The sequence below is a fragment of the Narcine bancroftii genome, chromosome 9 (genome assembly GCF_036971445.1).
Source record: "Narcine bancroftii isolate sNarBan1 chromosome 9, sNarBan1.hap1, whole genome shotgun sequence".
NCBI lineage: Eukaryota > Metazoa > Chordata > Chondrichthyes > Torpediniformes > Narcinidae > Narcine > Narcine bancroftii.
Genome location: NC_091477.1, coordinates 111,295,090 through 111,318,193, shown reverse-complemented (window position 1 = coordinate 111,318,193; position 23,104 = coordinate 111,295,090). Strand labels below are relative to the sequence as shown.

At 36.6% G+C, this 23,104-nt stretch overlaps 1 protein-coding gene across 3 annotated transcripts in view; it reads left to right on the top strand.

Annotated features, from left to right (window-relative positions):
• rasa2 (RAS p21 protein activator 2) overlaps nt 1–23,104 on the top strand; it is a 136,535-nt gene that overhangs the window by 16,556 nt on the left and 96,875 nt on the right. For all 3 annotated transcript variants that reach the window (XR_011344330.1, XM_069897327.1, XM_069897328.1), the window contains exon 2: nt 9,581–9,698. Coding sequence is in view for 2 of the 3 variants with exons in the window: in XM_069897327.1 (XP_069753428.1) it covers nt 9,581–9,698 (118 nt within the window). In the remaining variant the exon portion in view is untranslated. The remainder of the gene's footprint in view (nt 1–9,580; nt 9,699–23,104) is intronic.

Sequence of the window (23,104 nt, the reverse complement as noted above, 5' to 3'; positions counted from 1 at the left end):
CCCACCACTGTTTACTCATGCTGTTATTTTAACAGCTTGTTTGCTCTGATGGATGACCCTTTTACCACAATAAATAAATGCATATAGGTTTCAATACAGGAAGTCAAGAGAATATAATCTAGTCCTCATCAAAGGCTCAGTAGTGGAGAGGGTCAAGAACTTAAAGTCTCTGGGTGTCAACATCTCCGAGGCTCTCCTGGAGCCTCCATGTTGATGCAATCAAGAAGGCGGCTCGCCAGCGGCTATACTTTGAGAGATGTTTGAGGAGATTTAGTACATCACTGAAGATTCACAACAGCTTCTACAGGTGAACCGTGGAGAGCACTCTGGCTGGTTGCATCACTGGTACAGAGGTGCCAATGCTTAGGACTAGAAAAGTCTCCAGATTTAACTCTGCCTACAACATTGGGCATTGAGGACATCTATAAGAGGTGTCTTAAGAAAGCAGCCTCTTATATCGGCCCGCACACGGAGATGCGGACTGGCCCACAAAATGGCCGACAAATGCATGAACCTAGGGGTGACACTGTCCGTCGTCTCAGGTGACCTCCTGCTTGGCAGGAACGCCGTCCAGTCTCAGGCCGGCGCTCCAGTGACACAGTGCCCTGGGGCTCATATAAACGTGATGGCCAGTGCAATAAGCCAGTCTCGATTTCAAGGCTTTGGTGTGCGTGTCGTTCTTGAACGCTACACTCTATCCTTTATAATCCCCACTACCCAGGCCTTGCCTTTTTCTGCAAACTAATGGGAAGAAGGTACAGGAGCCTAAAGATGAGTGCACAGTGGTACAAGGACAGTTTCTTTCTTCCCTTTGCCATCAGATTCCTGAATGAGCAATGAACCAAAGACACTGCCTGACTTTGACTTTTCTTGCATTATTTTTTTTATTTTTGTAAGATGGTTTGTCTGAATGTTGACGCAACCACAAAACAATAAATTTTGTGATTTGTTCATGACAATAAATTCTGAATCTGATTCAACCAGGACATTTTCAAATTGTACTCCTGCAAACACACTTGCTAGAGCAGGGCTTCCCAAACTTTAGCTCACAGAGCCCTTTTTGGGAGCACATGGAAATCGCAGAACTCCAATCGTAAATTATAGTTTAAAAGACCTGGTACAAACCTAGTAAAAAAGTAAAAATAAACTCATCAGTAGCAGATTAACTATCACCTGAGCCCTGCTTCCCTTCTCATCCTGTTGTGGCCTGGACTGCACCAGCTACCCCTCTTCCTGCCGCGGCCCAGGCCGCCCCCTCACTCCCTGCCACAGGCCTGGCTACCCCTGTCACCCCTTGCTCACCACTGCGTCTGGGCTACCCTTCACACACCACCGTGGCTCCCAGGCTCTTGAACTCCCTTTTTTTCATTCATCATGGACACCATTATCACAAAAGGGCTGCCTGCTATTATAATGCCACTATTTCTTGCAATATTTATGATCTATCTTTTGTATATATAATTTTTTAATGCATACTGTTGTAATTTTCTTGAGGTACCTGTTTGGCTGCAGCAAATAAGGATTTTGGTGTATGTGTGCAATGTACAATGAGTAAACTCATAATCATTATCCCTTTTAGAAATTCTCTGAATATAGAAACCCAAAAATTGAGTCTTTTGAACTTGTGTATCTCTTTAGATCTTTTGAGCTAGCAGAACAGTTTTGTAAGACAGTTAAAAAGGCTTGTGGGATGACTTTGTGTATTACCCAAGACATAGAATTTAGGGCGAGGGCTTTAATTGGGTATAACATTTAGCTGCAGTTTTAATGATGCATATAATTCTGGCAATTTACTGGACTGGAAAATTGCAGCTGTAAAGAAAGATGGTAAATGCTTCGATTCTTTTTAATGCAGGAGGATAAGAGAATAATCTAGAAGTATAAAATGATCAAGGGTTCAAGTAAAACAAAGAATATTGTTATTCTCAGCAGATGAGTGAAAAGTCGAGCTTGTGTTTAAAATAATTGGTTGGATAATTAGAGAGCAAATGAAGGGAAATATGTCTTCTAAAGTATAATGGGTTTCTGGTAGTTACTATATGAAAAAGCAGTTGAGACAGAAATGTTATATTTAAATGGTATTTGATGTGTACTTGAAGAGCTGTGACCCATAGGGAGACGGCCCTTGAGCTGCAAGTTGATGATTGGCATGGACATGATTGGCTGCCTGGACTGTAATTTTTCTGGGTCTATAAAGCATTGCCTATGACTGAGGTAATTTATCTTGGTTATTTTGGGTGGCACAATTAACATAGCAGTTAGCATAACACTGTTACAGTGCCAGCAATCCTGTTTGTAAGGAGTTTGTATGTTCTCCCTGTGTCTGTGTGGGTTCTCCCCAGGAACTTGGTTTCCTTGCATCGATCCAAATGTACCGGAGATTGTTGGTTAGTTGGGTATAAATGGGCGGCACAGGTTCGTGGGCTGAAATGGCCTGTTACTGTGATGCATGTCTAAATAAAAACAAATAAATAAATAGGCTTCTCTTGCCTTGTATAGCTTCCCAGAATGGAGGGGAAATTGGTTCAGGTCACTTGTGACTGAAAACAAACTCAAACTGAAAAAGGAAGTTTCAGAATTGTGATTGATTACTGGTGGAGTTATTTTGTTGTTTTAATATTGATTTTTTTTTTCTCATGAATGGTCAGGATATGAACACTACCTAGAGCTTATTAATACCCAGTCTTCTTTCCTGTTTAATAGCTCCTTTATTAGTCATTTGGAAACACCCATCAGACAGTACTTGTTTGTCATCAAGTCTAGAAACATGGGATTCCCTTAACACTGTAGATTTGAAAATGGCACAGTAATCTGAAATACTGGCATTTCAACTCAATTTTTTTTAAAGTAAACCTATTTGTTTTAAAATATGCATTCTGATAATGCTTTTGGAATCTGCTTTGATTTTTTTTGCAAATAACATGCTTATGGATTGTATTTTTGATATTCTACTTATTTGAATAAATATTTTAATTTTTTGAACAAATTTGAACAAATGATTTAATTTAAATTTTTTGTTCAAGGTTTTTTTTAAATTGGAAGTAAGGAAAGGAAGCTATTTAGCACTTCATGTCAACTCGTCCATTCAATAGTATTGATCGCTTCTCAGTTCTGTAATCTCTTGTCTAAATATCCAACATTTTTTAATGCTGACTTTGGAAAGGGCAACACAGTTAGTATAGCAGTTAGTGCCATGCTGTTATAGTGCCAGTGACCCAGTTTGGAATGTGGCATTGTCTTAGGAATTTGTATGTTCTACCCGTGTCTGCATGGGTTTCCTTCCGGTGCTCCGGTTTCCTCCCACTGTCCCAAACATTCTGGGGTTGTAGGTCAAGTAAGTGCAAATGGGTGGCATGGGCTCATGGGCCAGCAGGGCCTGTTACCATGCAGTTTATACTGTATGTTCAAATTTAGGAATATACTCTGCATCAACACTTGTATAAAGAATTTGAAAGATTCACTACATTTAGGATGAAGAAATTTATCTTCATGCAAGTCTGAAAGGACCAGCTTCTATATTGTCACTCCTGTTCTGGACATCTCTCAGTCATCATCCTGCATCTATCCTGTTGAGCCTTTAAGAGTTTGTATTTTGATAAGATTGTTCTTCTAAACTGAAAAATTTGTATACCAAATAAGCTTAATCTCTTCACATCTGAAAACTTGCCATCCCAAGAATCAATCAGGGTAATCCATATTGCACTCCTACAATCACAAGTATATCCTAAGCCAGGGAGAGAAAACCTGAATATTACATAATTCCTTCCTAATTGATTACAGGACTTGTACACTAACTTTCAGTGCTTCAAGTACAGATTTCTGAAGTGTTACAACATTCAATTATTCACCATTTTGAAAAGAGCTCCCCTTTTCTACTTTTTTGACTGAAGTGGATGATTTCACCTTTTCTCACTCATTCTGTTGCCCATTCTTCACTCATTCATCTTGCTTCTCTGATTAATTCGTTTTAAGCCTCTTGGGTCTTTGCATCCTCCCTAAAAACCCATATTGACATCCAGCTTTACATCATCAAACTTTGAACAAACTAAGTACAATATATTGTATCTTTCATTCAGATCACTGATATAGATTGTAAACATTTCAGGCTCCCCTTTCCATTTTTTGACCAAGATCACAGCCTTCCCAAAATTACTTAGTTAATATTTATACTTCATGTCCATGAGGGGTGGCAGTATAGCGTTGTTACAGAGCCTAAGATTTGAATCGGGAACTGTCTGTAAATAATTTGTACATTCTCCCCGTGCTTGCGTGGGTTTCTTCCGGATGCTCTAGTTTACTCCCTCCTCCAAAGCGTTTGGGTGTTGTAGGTCAATTGGGCGGCATTGGTTTGTGGGCTGGAAGGGCCTGTTAACGTGTTGTGTCTAAATTTAAAAAGTTATATAAACCAATCCTCATCTAGGTCTCTGTATTACTCTCTAACCCAATGGTCTAAATTTAATAATTTCATCAATGACCTTTAAGTCCAAATCGACCACTGTTTTGCTAGATGCATCTTGAAAAACTTTTAACAGATTAATTAATCATAATTCCCCTTTTATAATTCATGTCATTCTGTTGAAAAACACAAAAGCTGCAGGTGCTTGAATCTTGAGCATTTAAAGAATTGCTAGAGAAACTCAGCATCCATGGTCAATCAATGTTTTGCATCTGATCCCTTTATTCTTTGAACCCTGTTACCATTTTCTAAGTGTTGTGTGTTAAAATAGATTCTAACACTTTCTCTTCTAATGTCAGACCCCCAGATTAGAGGTTGTTCTTCTCCTTTAGGGGATTATTTTTAGCTACCTTCCAATCTGAGGGAACCATTGTAAAGTTTTAGTGAGCTTGCAGTGTGTCATCTTTGTATCTCCAGAGCTGTATCTTCCAAATCTTAAGAATGACCATCAAGATTGATTTTTGTCATAATTTCTCAATTTTATTTTGTTAGTTGTAATTTCCATTTCTTGTAAAGTAAATTTTTGCACCCCATTTTTATCTACCTGTCCGGATTGAGGCTGCCTGCAAATTGGAGGAACAACACCTCGAATTCAGTCTGTGCATCCTCCGGGCGGATGGCATCAGCTTCTCCAATTTCTGTTAGTTTCCCCCCCCCCTCCCATATCTGTTCCTATTTCTCCTTTTCTGTAGCTGTGTATTTCTCTCTCTCTTCTGTCTCCTTTCCTCCAGCTCTGCATTCACAGAACCACCTCCTCCCTTGTCATTTCTCACCTCTCCTGTCCTAACCATGACCAATTATCATCTTTTGTCTCTTGGTCTGCCTATGGACCTGGAACTCCAACTAACAAGTATTCACATTTTGAGTCTTACATGCCCTGTATCTATGTTATTTGTCAAATACAACATAACTGTCATAAATTTTATATATTTTCTTTTATATTAAAAATAATTTGGCCATATATGCAGGTGGATGTAAGTTGAGTAGGTCATAAGTTGGGGAATACCTGCACATTTGTTTTATTTTCCATTCCTATTTATTTTCTACTAAAGAAAACATTATTTTTCTAATCCTTTTAACCTTCAGTTTCAATGAAGAAATAATGATGCCTGTCATAGCAATGAATTTTCCCAATTAATAATTTTTGAAACTTCCATGAATTTTAGCCTTTCCATCAAATTGTCAGTTTTAACAACTTGTCTCTTTTGTTTTGAAGAATGGCTTTGGCATAATAGTTTGTTGGATTAACTATTGTTGCTGTAAGAGAAAACAAATGGTCAATGGGAATTTGCAACTGGAAGATTGTACTCCATGATGTATCATAGAATTGGGTGCAACCTGTTTGTCATTTTATTTTGTTCTATGTTATTATCCATTTGAACTCAGTCAGAGCTATGATTTTGAAGTTTGCTGACAATATCAAAATTGACAATGTGGTTGATACTGAGGAAGAAAGTTCTGGGCTGTATGAAGATGTCAGCGGATTGGTTGGATGGGTGCAAAAGTAACTTGTTACAGGAAATGTGATGTAATGCCTGCGAGTAGGGCGAACAAGATGATTGAATAATTAAATAGCAAGCCACTAAGAATTATGGAGGAACAGAAGGATTCACTGATCTATAAACATCACAAGGCAGGTAGATTGTAGTTAAGAAGACTTTCTGACATTTGTCTTCATCAACCAAGGCATCTAATTTAAGAGTATTTCAGAAATCTGTTGAGCGCAATTGAGCTACAGCAGGAGTCCTCCATACAGTTCTTGTACCGTAGTACAAGAAGGATGTGGTTGCACTTGAGAGGGTACAGAGGAGGTTTACGAGGATGTGGCTAGGGTTGAGAGGATGGCTGGGCAAGGTTGTTTTTTTGCAACCAATGAAATTGAATGGAGACCGAAGTGGGGTGCACAAAATTGAGATGCTGAATGTAAATAGGAAAAACTTGCTCACCAGGCAAAGAAATGGATGACTCTGGAATGCAGATTTTAAATTGGTAGAAAGAATTGAGGTAAAATATTTGAACCTAAAGAATAATGGAAAATGGATCACTGTATTTAAAGGTAAGTTAGTGAGCAGAATATCACATTTTAAAAGATACCTCATTGCACAATTAAAGAGGGTCCTAGGCCGTGAGGTGAGTGGAAATTGGTGCAAACTAAAAAATTCAATTTTACTTTCCTGGCATGGGCAGGCAAGCCAAATTACTGCCTTCTGAGATATCCTTTTTTTTTGTTCTGTTTAGACAGTGAAGTATTTTAAAATTGTTTAGTATTCTATCTCAGCAACTGATGGTTCCTGGAAATCTTCCAACGGCAATAATGAAGCCAGTTAATGTTACAGTTACAGCAAATTGCATTGTTCTATATTCTAATCATCCAGGGAAGAGAAAAAATGAATTTTTTGTGAAGCATTTTTGGAATGCTGCTCATTGGAAGGTTTCCTTGAAATACTAAACAGGAAATATCCCTGACACATCAATACGGAACAAGGATGTTCACCTTGGTGTCCTCAGGAGTATTTATCCCTCCCTCAGTATCTCAAAGACAGGTAATCTTGTAATTGTCATTTTTTTCATGCCTGCTCTTCAGCTCCTGTGTGGTCATGACTTGTGTATCTTCGTCACCAGAGTTTCTGCTTATTTTAGAACTTTTTTGCCATGACAAGTTAGGTCATTGGCTCTTTTGTCAAGTAGAACTCTTGTCCCTAATAGATATAAACTGATGCTGTGTCATGTAATTTTTTTTAAAGAGCACTGTAGGTTTTTCTTTTTACAGTTCTCTTCTTTGGCTTGGCTTCGCAGTCGAAGATTTATGGAGGGGTATGTCCACGTCTACTGCAGGCTCATTGGTGACTGACAAGTCCGATGCGGGACAGGCAGGCTTGGTTGCAAGGGAAAATTGGTTGGTTGGGGTTGGGTGTTGGGTTTTTCCTCCTCTGTCTTTTGTCAGTGAGGTGGGCTCTGCGGTCTTCTTCAAAGGAGGTTGCTGCCCGCCGAACTGTGAGGCGTCAAGATGCACGGTTGGAGGCGATATCAGCCCACTGGCGGTGGTCAATGTGGCAGGCACCAAGAGATTTCTTTAAGCAGTCCTTGTACCTCTTCTTTGGTGCACCTCTGTCTTGGTGGCCAGTGGAGAGCTCGCCATATAACATGATTTTGGGAAGGTGATGGTCCTCCATTGGAGACGTGACCCACCCAGTGCAGTTGGGTCTTCAGCAGCGTCGATTCGATGCTGTCGGCCTCTGCCATCTCGAGTACTTCGATGTTGGTGATGAAGTCGCTCCAATGAATGTTGAGGATGGAGCGGAGACAACGCTGATGGAAGCGTTCTAGGAGCCGTAGGTGATGCCGGTAGAGGACCCATGATTCGGAGCCGAACAGGAGCGTGGGTATGACAACGGCTCTACACGCTGATCTTTGTGTGTTTCTTCAGGTGGCTGTTTTTCCAGACTCTTGTGTAGTCTTCCAAAGGCGCTATTTGCCTTGGCGAGTCTGTTGTCTATCTCGTTGTCGATCCTTGCATCAGATGAAATGGTGCAGCCAAAACTCCACTCCATAACTGTGGACAGCGGTCGTAGATCTCCAGATATGGTTTAACCTAAAAGGGGAGGCAGGCCTCTTCAGCCCGGTTAAGCAACCTGCATAGGAGAAGGACACTCCGATATAAAACCTTTTACAGTTAACCTACACTAAATCACCCCTCCCCTGGAGGCTACAGCACATTTAAAGAGGGGCCACGGACTAATATAAAATATTTTTCCTTTTCATATGATTGGTTATGGAAGAAACCCACTAAACCTGACTGCTTCACAGGCAAGGGGGCCCATAAACCTTTGAGCAGAATCATGAAGTGACCATAGGCAAAAAAAGGTTGAAAGCAGCTTTCAAGCTATCACTGTTGCAGCCCTTTTCGTCTTGCACCTTGTGATTGAAGTGTGGCTGATTTTTGTAGCTAATTTGCATGTTTCTTCCATAGAACACTACAGCCCATCCAGCCTGTGCTCAACTATTATTCTGTGTAGAATCATTGACCTGCTTCTTGATCATAGCCTTCCATACCCCTCCCATCCATGTATTTATCCACATTTTAAAAAATGTCAAAATTGATCCTGCATTCAGCACTTTAGCTGGCAGATCCTTTCATACCTCGCCCCTCTCTGAAGAAGTTTCCCCTAATGTACTCTCTTGTGTTTAAATGTTTTGAACCTGTAGTCCAGCTGAAAGTTTCTTGGGCAGGGTGATTTCTGGCAGACATCTGATGCCAGTCATTTTTGTTCTGCACAAGCTCCCAAATTCAGCCTGGTCTGGCATAACTGGTGGAAATTGCATACAGCTGCTCTTTATTTGGGCAGTTTTTTTTTTGCATCACAACACACTCAGACTGGAGTAAATTTTACAACAGAATGGACCAGAGACAAATGTGTTGTTACTCCTTGCAGGTGTATAATACAGACTGGAGTTGAACATAATGAACTTGCCAGAGTTTTAATAACATAGACTGCTCTCACCTCTCCTCCTCTCCCCTCCTTCTCCTATAATTTTCCTCTCCAATGCACTCAAACTGGATAAAATTTTAGCCTCCAGGTTTGAGGATATTATTAGGAATAAATAGCTGTGGAAGAGGGATAGATGTGATAATCTTTACTATGAAATCAAAGGAATTTTTTTTAGTCATAACTTCTTTATGAACGTTTGGTTGTTCATCAGCTGAGTTAATTTTCCAGTTTATTCATATGGTTTTTTGTGGTTTGTTATCTTTAACAGTTTTCTGAAGGAAAATGAGAGAACTCAGGACCTCATTGATTTTTTTTGCACAATTGCCAATTATTTTCAATTGACTTGTGAAAATGTTTGCATATTCATTATTTTGTATTAAATTTAACCTTGTTATGTGTTATATAGGCATTCAAGAATTGTAAAGCATTTTGATGTGAATGATACATACTAAATTAAATAACGTTTGTTCATGTGCAGCACAGTATAATAAATTATCAAGTTGTGCTGATAGATGACTAAATTTATTATGATAACATTTTACAGATAATTTTTACTTTGAGATATAGGTTTGATTGCAATTTATGCATTTGGTTTATTTTTCAATTTGCTATTTTCAATTTTGCTGTTTGACAGGTGAAGCCAAGAACCTACCTCCATGCCATGGACCAAACAAGATGCGAGATTGTTTTTGTACCATAAAACTGGACCAAGAAGAGGTTTATCGGACAAAAGTGGTTGAAAAATCTTTAAGGTAATTTTTGTAGCCAGTTCCATATATGATGTGCTTTGAACATCTGTCATTCTTTGAAACCTGTATCCAACAAAGATGGTTGAAAAAGATGGTTATCTATACTGGGACTAACCAGTGGAAATCCATTAATTCTGAAGAATTTCCTAAATTAAGCCCAAATTCTCAACTTATTTCTCATTAAAGGATTATGTGTTAATTTGGAAAAGGAAAATGGTAAAAAAAAAATCCTAAAATTGCCAACATAGATGTTTTTGTTGAGAACTGCAATTCCATTTCGGCCTAAGAGGGGAAATTCACTGACTTGTCCAAATGTGATAATAAAAGAAAATTGCGTATATTAATGGTCTATTAATGCAATCTAAAATCTGTAAGGGTTAATCCTCCATTTAATGTGGTCTTTTGAAGATGGGCTTTACTTGTATTTTTTTTCACCTGCCATATAAAAATAGAAATAGCCGAATTCAGCGAGCTGCAAAAGGATTTAGGAATGAAAAATGGTAACACTTGAAAAAGATACAAAAATTTAGATAAAATATTGATTTTTAAAAATCCCATCATTATAATAGATAAAGGTGACCAACCCAACCAAATGCATAAAAAAAACCAAAAGAAATTCTCTTTCACTAAGTTTTTATAACTTTTTGCAATTGTAATTCCTAAATATTGGAAGTTTTTTTTCACTTTTAAATGGAAAATTTGAATAACCTTTTGAGGGTACAAGTTCACTCTTATGTAAATTTGATTTGTAACCTGAGAACTGACTGAATATATCAAATAAAATTAATATGTTCGGTATAGAAATTTCAGGATTTCAAATTTAAAAAAACCAGTAAATCATCCACATAAAATATGTTCAATTTCTGCTCTAATTAATTATTCCATTAAATTCTCTACACTCTTGGAGAACAACAGCTAATGGTTCCAAATCTATATCAAAAAGCAAGAGAGTTGTTGGGCAACCCTGCTGTGTTCTCCTATTAAGATTAAACATATTTGATTGCTGTAAATTAGAGTGAACCAATGCCTTGGGGCATGAATACAATAATTTAATAAAATCTGGACCAAAATTAAATTTACCTAGTGCAGCAAATAGATACTTCCATTCCATCCAATCAAAAGCTTTTTTAGCTTCTAATAAAAACACATTTAATCGATGGAGTGGAAGGTAGATGTAGAATGTTCAGTAATTGATTTATGTTAAGCTAGTTTGGTCTGAGTATAATAATCTATGTGCTAAAACCTTTGATAGAATCTTTATATCAATGTTAAGTCCTGATATAGGTCTATAAGAAGTACATTCTGTTGGCTCTGTACATTCCCTTTTTTTTTAATAAGAATAAGAGAGATATAGGCCTCTTTATTAAATGAGTCTCTTTACTAAATCAGTCAACCAATATTAAATGGGGTACAAGCTGTTTGGAGAAGGAGTTGTAAAATTCTGCAGGAAATCCATCTGGACCTGGAGATGTACCTGACTGTAATGAGGAAATATATTTTTCTAAACTTGCACATTTTTCTTGAGAAAGTACCTGTAAATTAAACTAATCCAGAAATTCCAACATATACGTCTGAATTTAAGAATGATTAAAGGTTAGAGTAAAATTTTCTGAAGGTCTTGTTTATTTTGAAATAGTCTTATGTCATATTACCATCACTCATGCGAATCATATTTGTTTTTTTTAGCAGAAATTCTTTTTAATTGTCCAGCTAGTAACCTAGTAGATTTTTCCCCATGGCTATAAATAAAAGACTTCTACTTCTTAACAATTGCTGTTTAATTGAATAAGTAGAAACATGATCAAGTTTTGTTTTAAATTCTACTCTTATATACTTGTAATTCAGTTTTTTTAATCTGATGAATTAAATCTAGCCTTTCCTTATTAGTCTTTATTATATTGGCCTTGTACAAAATAATTTGCACTCTTAAATATGTTTTCAATGTATCCCAAACAATCAAGTTGGACATCATTGGGGAAGAATTAGTAGCAAAAAAGAACTTAATTTGTTGCTCCATAAAATCTGAAAATTCTGTCAGCAAACCAGTATTAAATCTCCATATTTTTCATAAGGGAATTAATCTACAAATTCAAAGACAAAATGACTGGAGCATGATCAGAAATTACTATTCCTTGATACTCACATTTTGTCAGGGAGATTAATTGATTATCAATTAAAAAGTAATCCTTGTATAAGAATGATAGACATTAGATTAAAAGGAATATTTTCTACAGGTAGGTTTTGAAAATGGCAAACATTTGTAATACCAAATTTGGATAAAAGGGAATCTATAATACCAGTAGTTTTTGAAAGGGACACAATTTTAGAAGAGGAACTGTCTAAAGTCGTGTCCTAAAATCAATGATTATCAATTTAAATCTGGGAAAAAAAAATCTTGATCATCTATATTTTGGACATAGACATTAGCCAGAACTGCTAGTTTGTTAAACAATTTGCCTGTTAAAATAATAAAACATTTTTGTTTATCTAAAATGCTGTTATGAAGAACAAATGAGATGTTTTGATTAATATTAAAATTTTGGCCTCAGAACATGAATGAAAATATAGTCCTTTCCATCTAAACCTTATCTGTTCTTGTCAGAATTCCTTACGAGTTTCTTGGAAAAAAAATCTGCTTTTAACCGTCTAAGATATGCCATAACTCTGTGCCTCTTAATTGGCCTGTTCAAACTTTTAAAATTCCACGAGACTATATTAATCGGAGCCATCATCTGATTAATAAGAGCACCTATCTCGGCCGATTCCCTCCAGCATTGTGGGCCATCACTTCGGATCCACACTATAAAAGAGAACCAAGAATGCTTGAAATAAAGGTAATCGTGTCAAATTAAATAACTTCCTATTAAACCCTTCCAGTCCTCCCAAATCTGACGATTGCCAACCGTAGTTGGGATCTGCTCAAAAAGAAAATATTTCAGTTGATGATCTTAAAGCTCCTTGAGTCAACTACTGAAAGGAAAAAAAAGAATAAATGTCCCATTCGTAGGTCAGATCAGCAGATGTGGCAGCACACTGGTCTGTATATAAAAAAATATAGGAGGTGAGAATAGCCCTAGGGATACTGAGCATGTACTTCATGCCGCATGAAATCTAATAGCATTGGGTAATACATAGACAATGAAACGTCTTCCTAATTTCTATCTCAGAAAATGAATCGATGCCTCTCCATGTAAACAGGCTGTGCTGCTAGCAATAAATCTATTTTCTTCAGTCTGTGATAGCATCTATAATTAGAAGAACAAGAGGGAATCTTCTAGAAGTGAATAAAATTATGAAATTCTAAAATCGTTGCAGGAGGTGAGTCCCCTAGTTCTGGTAGATGATGCCAGAATTAAGGAACATGGCATCAAGATTTGGGGCAGAGGTGATGAGGAATGCTTTTCCCAAATAGTGGTGAATCTGTAGAATTCTCAGCCTGAGAAATTGGTAGTATCACTAAACTGATTTGAGATCTAGTTCGATTTTTGAAGAAAGGGGGATTGAGGATTGTGCAAAAAAAGCAGGGAGGTGAAAATGATCCATTGTCAGCTGAGCCAATGGCAGAGTGACCTCGATAGGCTAGTTGGCATGTTAAATGGGATAATACCAAACCTGACCTGGCAGTTCAAAACTGAGCAACCATGAAGTTCCACAGAGCAGCATGAGAAGAAATGAACTTTACTATATCTATAACCTCATGGCTAAGGATATTTGTTACTCTACCATGACTACCTATTGAGGAGATGAGGTGTGGTTCAAAGTGAAGAAAGGCATATCTGGAGCATACCCAAAAATGATTTGTCAGTTGAATTAAGCTGCAAAATAGGGCTGCTTAACAGAAACAGCATGTGACAGATGGCTAAGCAATCCCGTTGATCAAATCCGACCAAAGCTCTGCAGTACTATCACGTCTACTTGTGAATGGTGGGGTTCAACTAAACAACCAATAGGGCATGGAAGTTCTATCCTTGTAGGAATGTTTTACAAAATAGTGAAAGAATTTTCAATCATTATAAGGCTGAAGTGGTGAATTGTGGCCTGGTTCTGAGTTGCCTCCACTGCGCTTTCCAGCTGTAGTACTGAAGATATGCTCTTCAGATCCATTTGTGCCTCTATCCAGATTGTTCCAATACATTTGGATCATAGAACTCTACCTGACAATTTGAAAAATTTCCCAAATATTCATTCACAAAAAGCCCAATTCAGCTAATTACTGACTAATCGATCTAGAAGACACTTTTGACATTGCCTGTTTTGAGTTTCTCCATGATTATCTTGGCATAAGTCCTTATCACAGTCTTGGTACAAACATGGTACAATGAGTTGAATTTCCAAAGATGACAGATATAAAGACAGCATTTTATTGTGTGACATCAAGCTACCTCAGGAAAATTGAGGTCAAGGAAAAAAAATCTTGCAGCTGGAATCCTACCTCGCATAAAGGAAGTTGGTAATGGATAGTGATCTTCCAAGTGCTGCAATGAATGACATCCTCAGAGTTACATACTAAGTCCAGCAATCTTGAGCTCTTTCATTAGGCACCTTTGTTTCATTATAAGGTGGGTGATGGGAAGGGTGGGTGGCAATTTACAGACTGCAAATGGATTTGAATGTTGCACAACTTCTCAGCAAAAGAAGTTGCCTGTGCTTCCATGGTAAGACCCAGATATTGCGCCATGGGCTGATAAATTGCATATAACATTTGTACCATGAAAATGCTAGGCGATGACCATCTGCAACAAGAGCACATCTAACCACCTACCCTGACCTTTATTCAGTATCATTACCATCACTGGGCTACCGTTGACCAGAAATTCAACTGGACAAACTACATAAATACCATCTTTTTAAAAAAAAGAGGGTGGATATCCTACAGCAGGTAGGATGATGACACCTCAAAGCCTTTCCACTACAGGTATTTATAAATTGCAATGCTTGAACAACTGCAGCACTGATAACTCTCAAGAAGCTTATCATTATTCTGGGCAAAGCAACTTGCTTGATTAGTACCTCATCAACCACACTAAATGTACATTGCCTCCAGCGCTTAGCATATAGGGAAATTAGTGTGCACCCTAAACTAAATGCATGTCAACAGGCTTTTCGACAGTACTTCCTGAGCCAAGAAAGGCAAAGGCCAAGGGTGTATCGGGTCACCATTTCCTCAGGTGTTCCTGAGTTTGCACCATCTAACTTGAAAACATTATTGGTCCCTCAGTGAGTGTTCCTGGTCGAACTTCAAATTCCAACAGCACTGTAAAAATATCTTCGCTAGCAGGACTGCTGTTGTCCAATTAGTAATGGATGATTGATAAACAGATTTTGAAAATGAATAATAGAAAAAAAAATCACCGACATTCAATCTACCTGGCTTCAAACCACACAGTTTGAGAATGCTTCTGCATAGCTCGAATTTGGAAAACTATGAGCGTGTGAAATTGAAGCTGAGATTATTCTACATGTAATAAACTGTTATGGCTTTACACTCTTGAGTTATAAGCAACAAATGTATTAGGGTGACGGCAGGACACTTGTGGGCCAGACATAAGGTAGACTGATAACAAAAGAAAACTGGCTGAACTAATTGCTTATTTTGAGATTTTTTTGTATCACTATATAATGGAATTAACTGCTTAAACAAAGTTTAATGCATTTTTTAAAAAAAACTACAAAATGTTAAATTCCCTGAATTAGTGAACTTCACAGTACAAATTTTATTTTGTTTGTATTTGCCACTGAAGATATGTTACATATTAAGATACAATCATGACTGGTGCATTTCTGATAAAACATTTTCCAATTGTGGTCACTTGTTGCTTTGGAGGTTTTATTTGATCATTACAGGTATTAACTGATTTATTAACTTAATGCAGTTTTGGACTCTTGATCTGGAAAATGAAGATTCAGTTGTCACATTTTGGCTTTTATTTGTTGGGTAATCATTTGAGGAGAGGTCGAAAGCTAGCCAGAATATTGTAATTTCATGATCTCTACACCTCTTTAAAGCATTTGAGTAGAAATTGTTTTCCCCATTTATTCACAGGATGTGGGCATTACTGGCAATGCAGATATTGTTTTTCTCCAGATGCCTTTGAATAAAGAAAGCCACTACTTTGGTGGGTCTAGAATCATACAAGGGCCATAACTGGGTAAAGTTAACAAATTTCCTTTCCCAATGGATTGTGCTGAATCTGACAGCTTTTTAGGATATGATGATGTTTCTATTTTTAAAAAAATCATAATTACTTGCATTTAAATTCCCCAACTTTCAGGATTAGATTCAAACTAATATTTCAGGGGCTATCCAGCAACTTAATTGTAATTCTTCTGTGTCCCATGTGAACATCATAACTTTCCATCTGAAGTTCCACATTTATCCTTGCCCACCTTGTACTTTTTAAAAAAATCTCGCTTCTCCAATTCCAAATGGATGCTCGAGGTATTGGCTCTACTGTGTCACTGTCCTATTGAAACTGATTTGTGATGCTGCTGGTTATCCATATAGAATGGAGCATAAAGGAGTCTCAAACAGTTAAAGTGATAAACAAAACCACCATCTTTAACTTCCTTTTTCAAATTTTTATTAACATTTCATAATATACACAGCATAAGAATAGAACTAACACAATTAAAATGGTCTGACCAAGTCTACATAGTATAAGTATCATCAATTCCAAAGAGTTAAAATGTGGCGTTTTAGAAATAATTCTCCTAACAAAGAAAACAGAGATAAAGAAATAATTATATACAAAAAAACTCATCTACCAAAAAAAAACAACAAAAAAATACAACTGAGCGGCCTATCCTGAGGATCTGTTGAATAGTTTAAAACATAGATCCAGTCCACACCTACAGATAACAAAAATGGCAAGTTATACTATGTCTGGAAAGGAAGAGTTAATTAATAGAATAATGCCAGTTATATCTGATGAAAGTGATCAATAAATGGTTTCCATGTTTATTGAAATTTAGTAGTTGTATCTCAAGTATGTCTTCTGATTTTTTTTTCTTCTAGATTTAAGAAAGACATAACATGACAAAGCCATTGAAACAATGTAGGAGAATCAGAGTCTTTTCATTTAAGTAAAATAGCTCTTCTAGCTAAGAGTGTAGAAAAAGCTATAACTTGATATGCAGAAGAAAGTAAACAACCTACAACTGTAATTCCAAAAAGAACAGTTAAGTGGTTAGATTGTAATTGAATAACTAGTATCATTGATAGTTTTAAAAATATATTTTGTAAATGTTTCTAACACAGGTCATGTCCAAAACTTACGAGTCAATGAAGCCACATCAGTATTCCATTTATCACAAGTGGAGCTCATATTAGGAAAGATGCGTGCTAGTTTATTTATGGACATATAAGCTCTACAAAGTATTTTAATCTGTATTAAAGAATGACGTGCACAAAGTGAAGAAGTATTAACTAGTCTAGTAATTCTTTCACCAATGTTTCAGGGGATAATGTTAGTTGAAGTTCAGATTCCTATATTTGTCGAATCTTATCCATGTGCACTGATCTCTAATATAAGAATATAAATAGTACTAATTAAACCCTTCTGAAAGGGATTTAACTAGAACAAAGTGTCAAGTAAATCTGGTTGTTCTAATGTTATATAATTATATATTACCATATTCAGGACATTTCTAATCAGTCGATATCTAAAAAAATGCATGTATGGTAAATTTGATAGAAAGTTGTTCAAAAGACATCAAACTACCATCAGCAAATAAATATACAAAAGAGAGAATTCCTTTAATCTTCCAAATAAGGAAAATTCAATCAAGAGTGGATGATGCTTTTAAAAAAAAAATAAAGATATATTGTAGCTGCACTAGGCACGCAATGAATGAAAGAACTACAGAGAGTTGAACCAACCAACTGATTTTACTGGAACTCCCAAGAGCTTATCAGCATTACCCCCATGATTCCCCCCCCCCTCCCCCCCAAACAGGACCATTATCAGCAAGTGCAAGCCTGCACCTCTGACCTAGTTTGCTTGTGGATCAGTGCAGCCATTTACATGACACCACCCCCCCCCACCCCAACCCAAAACTAGTGTTCAGAGGTGCTGAGTCCACACCTTAATATTAGCCAAGACCAAAAAAAATTAAAAAAAACTTTCAAAATTGAAACGAAATATGTAATGAATATTTCATAATTGGATTGGAAATATACTTATTGATCTTAGATAGTCTAACAGGTAACGCTGGTCCTAAAAAAGAAACTAAGGAATAATTCTGGATAGATTTAAACTCCAAATCTAATGAGACTGAATGATCAAATTAATAAATCCAAAAAAATAGTAGCAAATATTAACTGCCCAATAGTAAAATCTCCAATTTGGTAAGGCCATGCCACCTTTTTAGGTTTCTGTAAGTGAATCTTATTCAATCTGGATCTTTAACTCCATCGTACATTCAAATCACTTCCTGCTGGCCCCTTCCTGGCTTCTTGGCTAAGTTTGACATGTTTCTCATTTTGCCGCATCTCGGGAGCTAGACTGTTCACATAAATTCTGTCCTGGTTGATCCAAGGCTACATTTAAACTTCTTATTCTTCTCATTACCAGGATTCCACAAGTCTCTTTGAAACATTGACTGCTTCCGCCCTAACTGGCCCACTTTTTGTTATTGAACTGTTGTCTGTGATTTTGCACCAGACTCTGAATGTTTTAATGCTCTCTTCACTCAATGCCGCGTTGATCAAGGCTCCACTGCTCTTTCCTGCTTATCCCAAGCCTTATTTACCTTGTGTTCCAAGTGCCCACAGATCAGCTTTGCCTCTTTGTTCTTGTATTATCTCAAAAAAATTCTCATAATGCATGTTGAAATCCATTCACTTCTCTGTAACCTCTACATGGATACAGATCTGTACTAAACAGATTGGGCCTCTTGTATTGTTGCATCAGTTTGGCTCTTCCTTCTGCTGCAAAAGCCCTAAAGTTTATAAGCTTCATTTCTAAATCCCTCAATCCATCTCTATCACTTTTTTGCACAATCTAAAATCTGTCTCTGGCAGAACTTGGAGTCTCATTGTCAAATTGCTCAAGCTCCTGAGAAGTGCCTAATGAAGATTTACTGACGTAAAGATGCATTGAAATTCTTGTACTTTGCTCGACTGAGTCTTTATTGTCTTATTATTTCCTGTCCGCATATTACATCCTTCCCTTTCATATTAACCAGCTCATGGCATTAAAAGAAATAGTGGAACTTTAGATCAAGTGGGATTCTAGAAAGTGTTTTAAAAGATATATTTGGAAAAGTCTTGGGCCAACTTCACTGGGGGGGGAAAAAAATCCCACTACAGATTTCAGAATATAAGGAAGCCAGATGTAGTTTTTAAAAAAAAATTTTTCTAGAGGATTAAACCAGTTGGAGTTTGACTCCTTTAGTACTTTATTTACCTAATGTTTATTTGTATGAAAAGAGAAAGATGAGATAATGGGAAATTAGTCGATCAAAGACAAAAAGTGAAATTAAAATTATTTTAAAAACAGGATGACAAAAACAATTAACAGCATCAAGGTGTAAGGATGTTGTAGGCTTTTATTAGATTGGAAATGTGAAAACATTTCAGCTGCAATGACTGAAAACCACTGTAAATATTTGGGCATTGTAAATTTAGCTCTGCTAATTAGTGTAATGTCATTTGTGGATTGTGTGCTCCGTTCACTTGGAGGGATGTGGTTAGAATACTCATATCTGAGAAATAAATGAGCGATGTTGCATCAATTTGTATTCTAAATTTAAATTTAATTTTCCAATAGTTATAACTTTTCAGTCTCACGAAATATTTAAAAGTTAAGGGTAGTTTAAGAATCAGTGGTCTCCTTTATTATGATGAAAGTATTGAATTTTAACCTTTTGAGATGCATATTTTTATCTTCTCTAATGGAAAATCCCTTGTAATTTACAAAGATGAAAAAAAGTTGAGTATGGATGCTTTAGGCCCTTGTTCTTTCTTGTCTTGCCTATTCGTGTTTTTCCTTTTTATTTCCCGATTTTAAAAAAAATATTAATTTTTATTTATTTTTTGTTTTGGTTGCTACACCACTGCTGTAGGTGATAGAGCGCAAAGCTTTGCTTAAACCCAACACCTCTCTGTTCCTTCCCTTTTTAAACCAAAACATTTTTAGATTTAATTGGATTGGGAAAGATAACTCAATCTTCATATTTCCAATGAAAATTGGAATAAAATTCTGCGACTGGTAAACTCTTCTTCTCTATGTGCAAAACATTCACTAATACAGTATAAAGTTGTTCATAGAGCTCATATGTCTAAAGATAAACTCCATCGCTTTTATTCTCATATCGATCCTATATGTGATAAATGTCAATTGGAAATAGCTTCCCTTACACATATATTTTGGTCCTGTCCCTCTTTACAGAATTATTGGAAGGAAATTTTTTCCATTATATCTGCTGTTTTGAATATTGATTTACAACCACATCCCATTACTGCAATTTTTGGATTACCTATGATAGATTTGACTTATTTATCTCTTCCTGCGGATCGTATGATTGCTTTTCTTACACTAATGGCTAGAAGATCTATACTATTGAATTGGAAAGAGGTTAATCCTCCCACTATTTTCCAATGGTTTACCCAAACTATACTATATTTAAATTTAGAGAAAATTAGAAACTCTGTCTATGAATCCCCTTCTAAGTTTGAGTTAACCTGGCGACCATTTATTCAATATTTTCATTTGTGGTGAGTTGATCTGGCTCTGTTTTCTTTCTATGATTATGTATGATAATTGGGCTGTAAGATGAGATCGGAGTGATCGGCGTGGTTTAGCTATATCTGTAGGTTTTTTTTTAAAGTTTTTTTAATTCAGATTTTTTTTTTCTTTTTTGGGGTTTTTTTTTCTCTTTTTTCATATATTGTTATTAATTATATCTTTTTTTTTAGAGATAGTTCACACCCTAAACTGATCTAAAATTTTTTTTAATGATATATTTTTATTCTGTAATATTATTGTTTAATATCTCTGTATTAATTCATTACTTACTATGTATTTTTTATATCTCTTTGAACTGTATGTGTTTATAAATTAAATTATAATAATTATAATAATAATAAAAAGATTGAAAAAGAAAAGAAAGATTTAATTGAAAAAAAATTTATATTTTGATATCAGCATTGTAACAGGTCCTTCCGTCTTATGAGCCCCAAATACACCAATTTAACTTAGATAGGAAACCCATGCAGACAGGAGGACAGGAGGAATACATACAAACTCCTTACCTGAGTTGCTGGCACTAGCTGTGCTGCCTGTAAATATTTGCTAAACATTTTAGTTATCTGACCTGATATCCCTGTGTTCCTTGAGTGGATTGGTATACATCTAATTTGGTATCAGATTAACAAAAATTTGGAAGTCGGCAAAGGCGTGTAAGATTGCACTGTTTCTACTGATTGGTAAACTGACAACCATTGTGAAGAAGGAAAGAGTTGATTCTTTGTCCCTGCTCATCCCTTGCTCACACGTTTATGATAATTTGGAAATGGAATTGAAACATAGCATTGCATTTGAAAAATTCACTTTATTCAGCCTCACAGTAACAAAAACCTCTCCACGAGGAAGGCTTGGAACTCCTTAGCTTTCATCAAAAAATTCACTGTTTACGTTTCTGCCAGAAAATCAGTGCATTTCTGCAATGAGGGTTGCATTCTCCATATCCTCTCTTTTGATATGGATTAGGAAGGAATGGAAGAGACAGTTCTCAACTGATATACTCGAGATATTTACCAGTGAGTTGAGTATTTTGTTTATAGATAGGTGGGTTAAGTTTAGTCATTATTACTTCTACAGAAAGAACTTAATTTTCAGTTCTTGACTGAGATCTGCTCATGAGGCAAGTTCAGAGGTACAATTGCATGTCAGCAAGGGTAACGGCTCTTCTGATTGATATCTTCCTTTCTTTAGCAAAAACATATTGCTTTTACTTTCTATTAATGAACTGAGAAATTTAATGTTACTCTGCATTTCAAATTTAGGACTTCAGTCAAAGAATTATATGACAGTTGTTGGGGGTGGGCACAATGGCACAGCTATTAGAGCCACTGTTTCAGTGCCAAAGACACAGGTTTAATCCAGGCATCTTGAATAATGTAGCTGGGGATCATTTTGGAGATGGTGACCATACCTCTGAGCATTTTGTGGTTGTGGAAGAGGATTGGGATAGACCAGTTATAAAGGTGGTAAATTAGGAGAAGGCCAATTTTGTTAACGCGAGATAGGACTTGGCCCAGTTGGATTGGGAGTAAGCACTTGCAGGCAAATCTAAGTTTGCAGAGTGGGAAGCATTCAGCAGAAATAACAAGTTCAAGTTGCACATATTTCTGTCAGGCTTAAATGGGTCAATCTTAAGGCGTTAATGGCAAACAAATAACAAAAGGAAAAATTAGGAGTCATGTGCAACAATTATATGTGAAAAGCTCCTAATGAATATTGTGGTGTATAAGTCAATCCCTCACCCTTATTTTAAGGGTTTTACAGTATATCCAGCGTATGTCAACCCCCATTTTCTGACTTCCTGAGGTGCTCCGTTGACCGGTGTATAAGCCAACCCCCAAAGCTCACGATGCTTGAGATGGGCGATTGACCAGTGTACACATGGACCCCCATTGATCATGCAGATTTATCTGCTGGGCGTTGGCTGGAGGTGATTGCTATCATGGAGGGTCCATCAACACAATGCAGTACGTAACGAAAATATGAAGAGAACTTTAAGTTGAAAGTGATAGAAATGGTCAAGAAAATTTGATGTACATGAGAAGTTGGTAAGAGATTGGAAGAAGAAAGAAGAGACTAAGAAAAATATCAAAAAGGCAATATTCTTTGAGAAAAGGAATCACTTGCTGGCCAGAGTTAGAAAATCATGTTGCTGATTGGATTTGTGAACAGAGGCAAGATTGCTACATAGTCACCTGTACATTTGCACTGCAGTGGGCCAATTTGCACCCAGACCTTAGTGATGATTTTGAGGCTACAATAGGCTAGTGCAATCATTTCATGGACAGGAATAATCTGGTATTAGGCCAAAAAAAAAATTGCACAGAAACTACCAAAAGATCTTGATCATAAAGCTGCAAGTTTTCACCAGTTTATTATACAGAACAGGCAGAAACACCACTTTCAACATGATAGGTAGTAATAAAAAAGTGATAAAACTATGCAAACCAGAAGTACAGGCCATGAAAGGACCAGGTTTACTGTGGTGTTGTCATGCATGGCTGACGGGACAAAGTTAAGATCCATGGTAATCTTCAAACACAAAATTAAACAAAATTCCCTGCAGGTATTTTTGTACATTTTCATGAAAAAGGATAGATGGATGAAAATGGTGTGGAACAGATATGGATAGACAATGTGTGGAACAGGTGGCCAGGCGGTTTA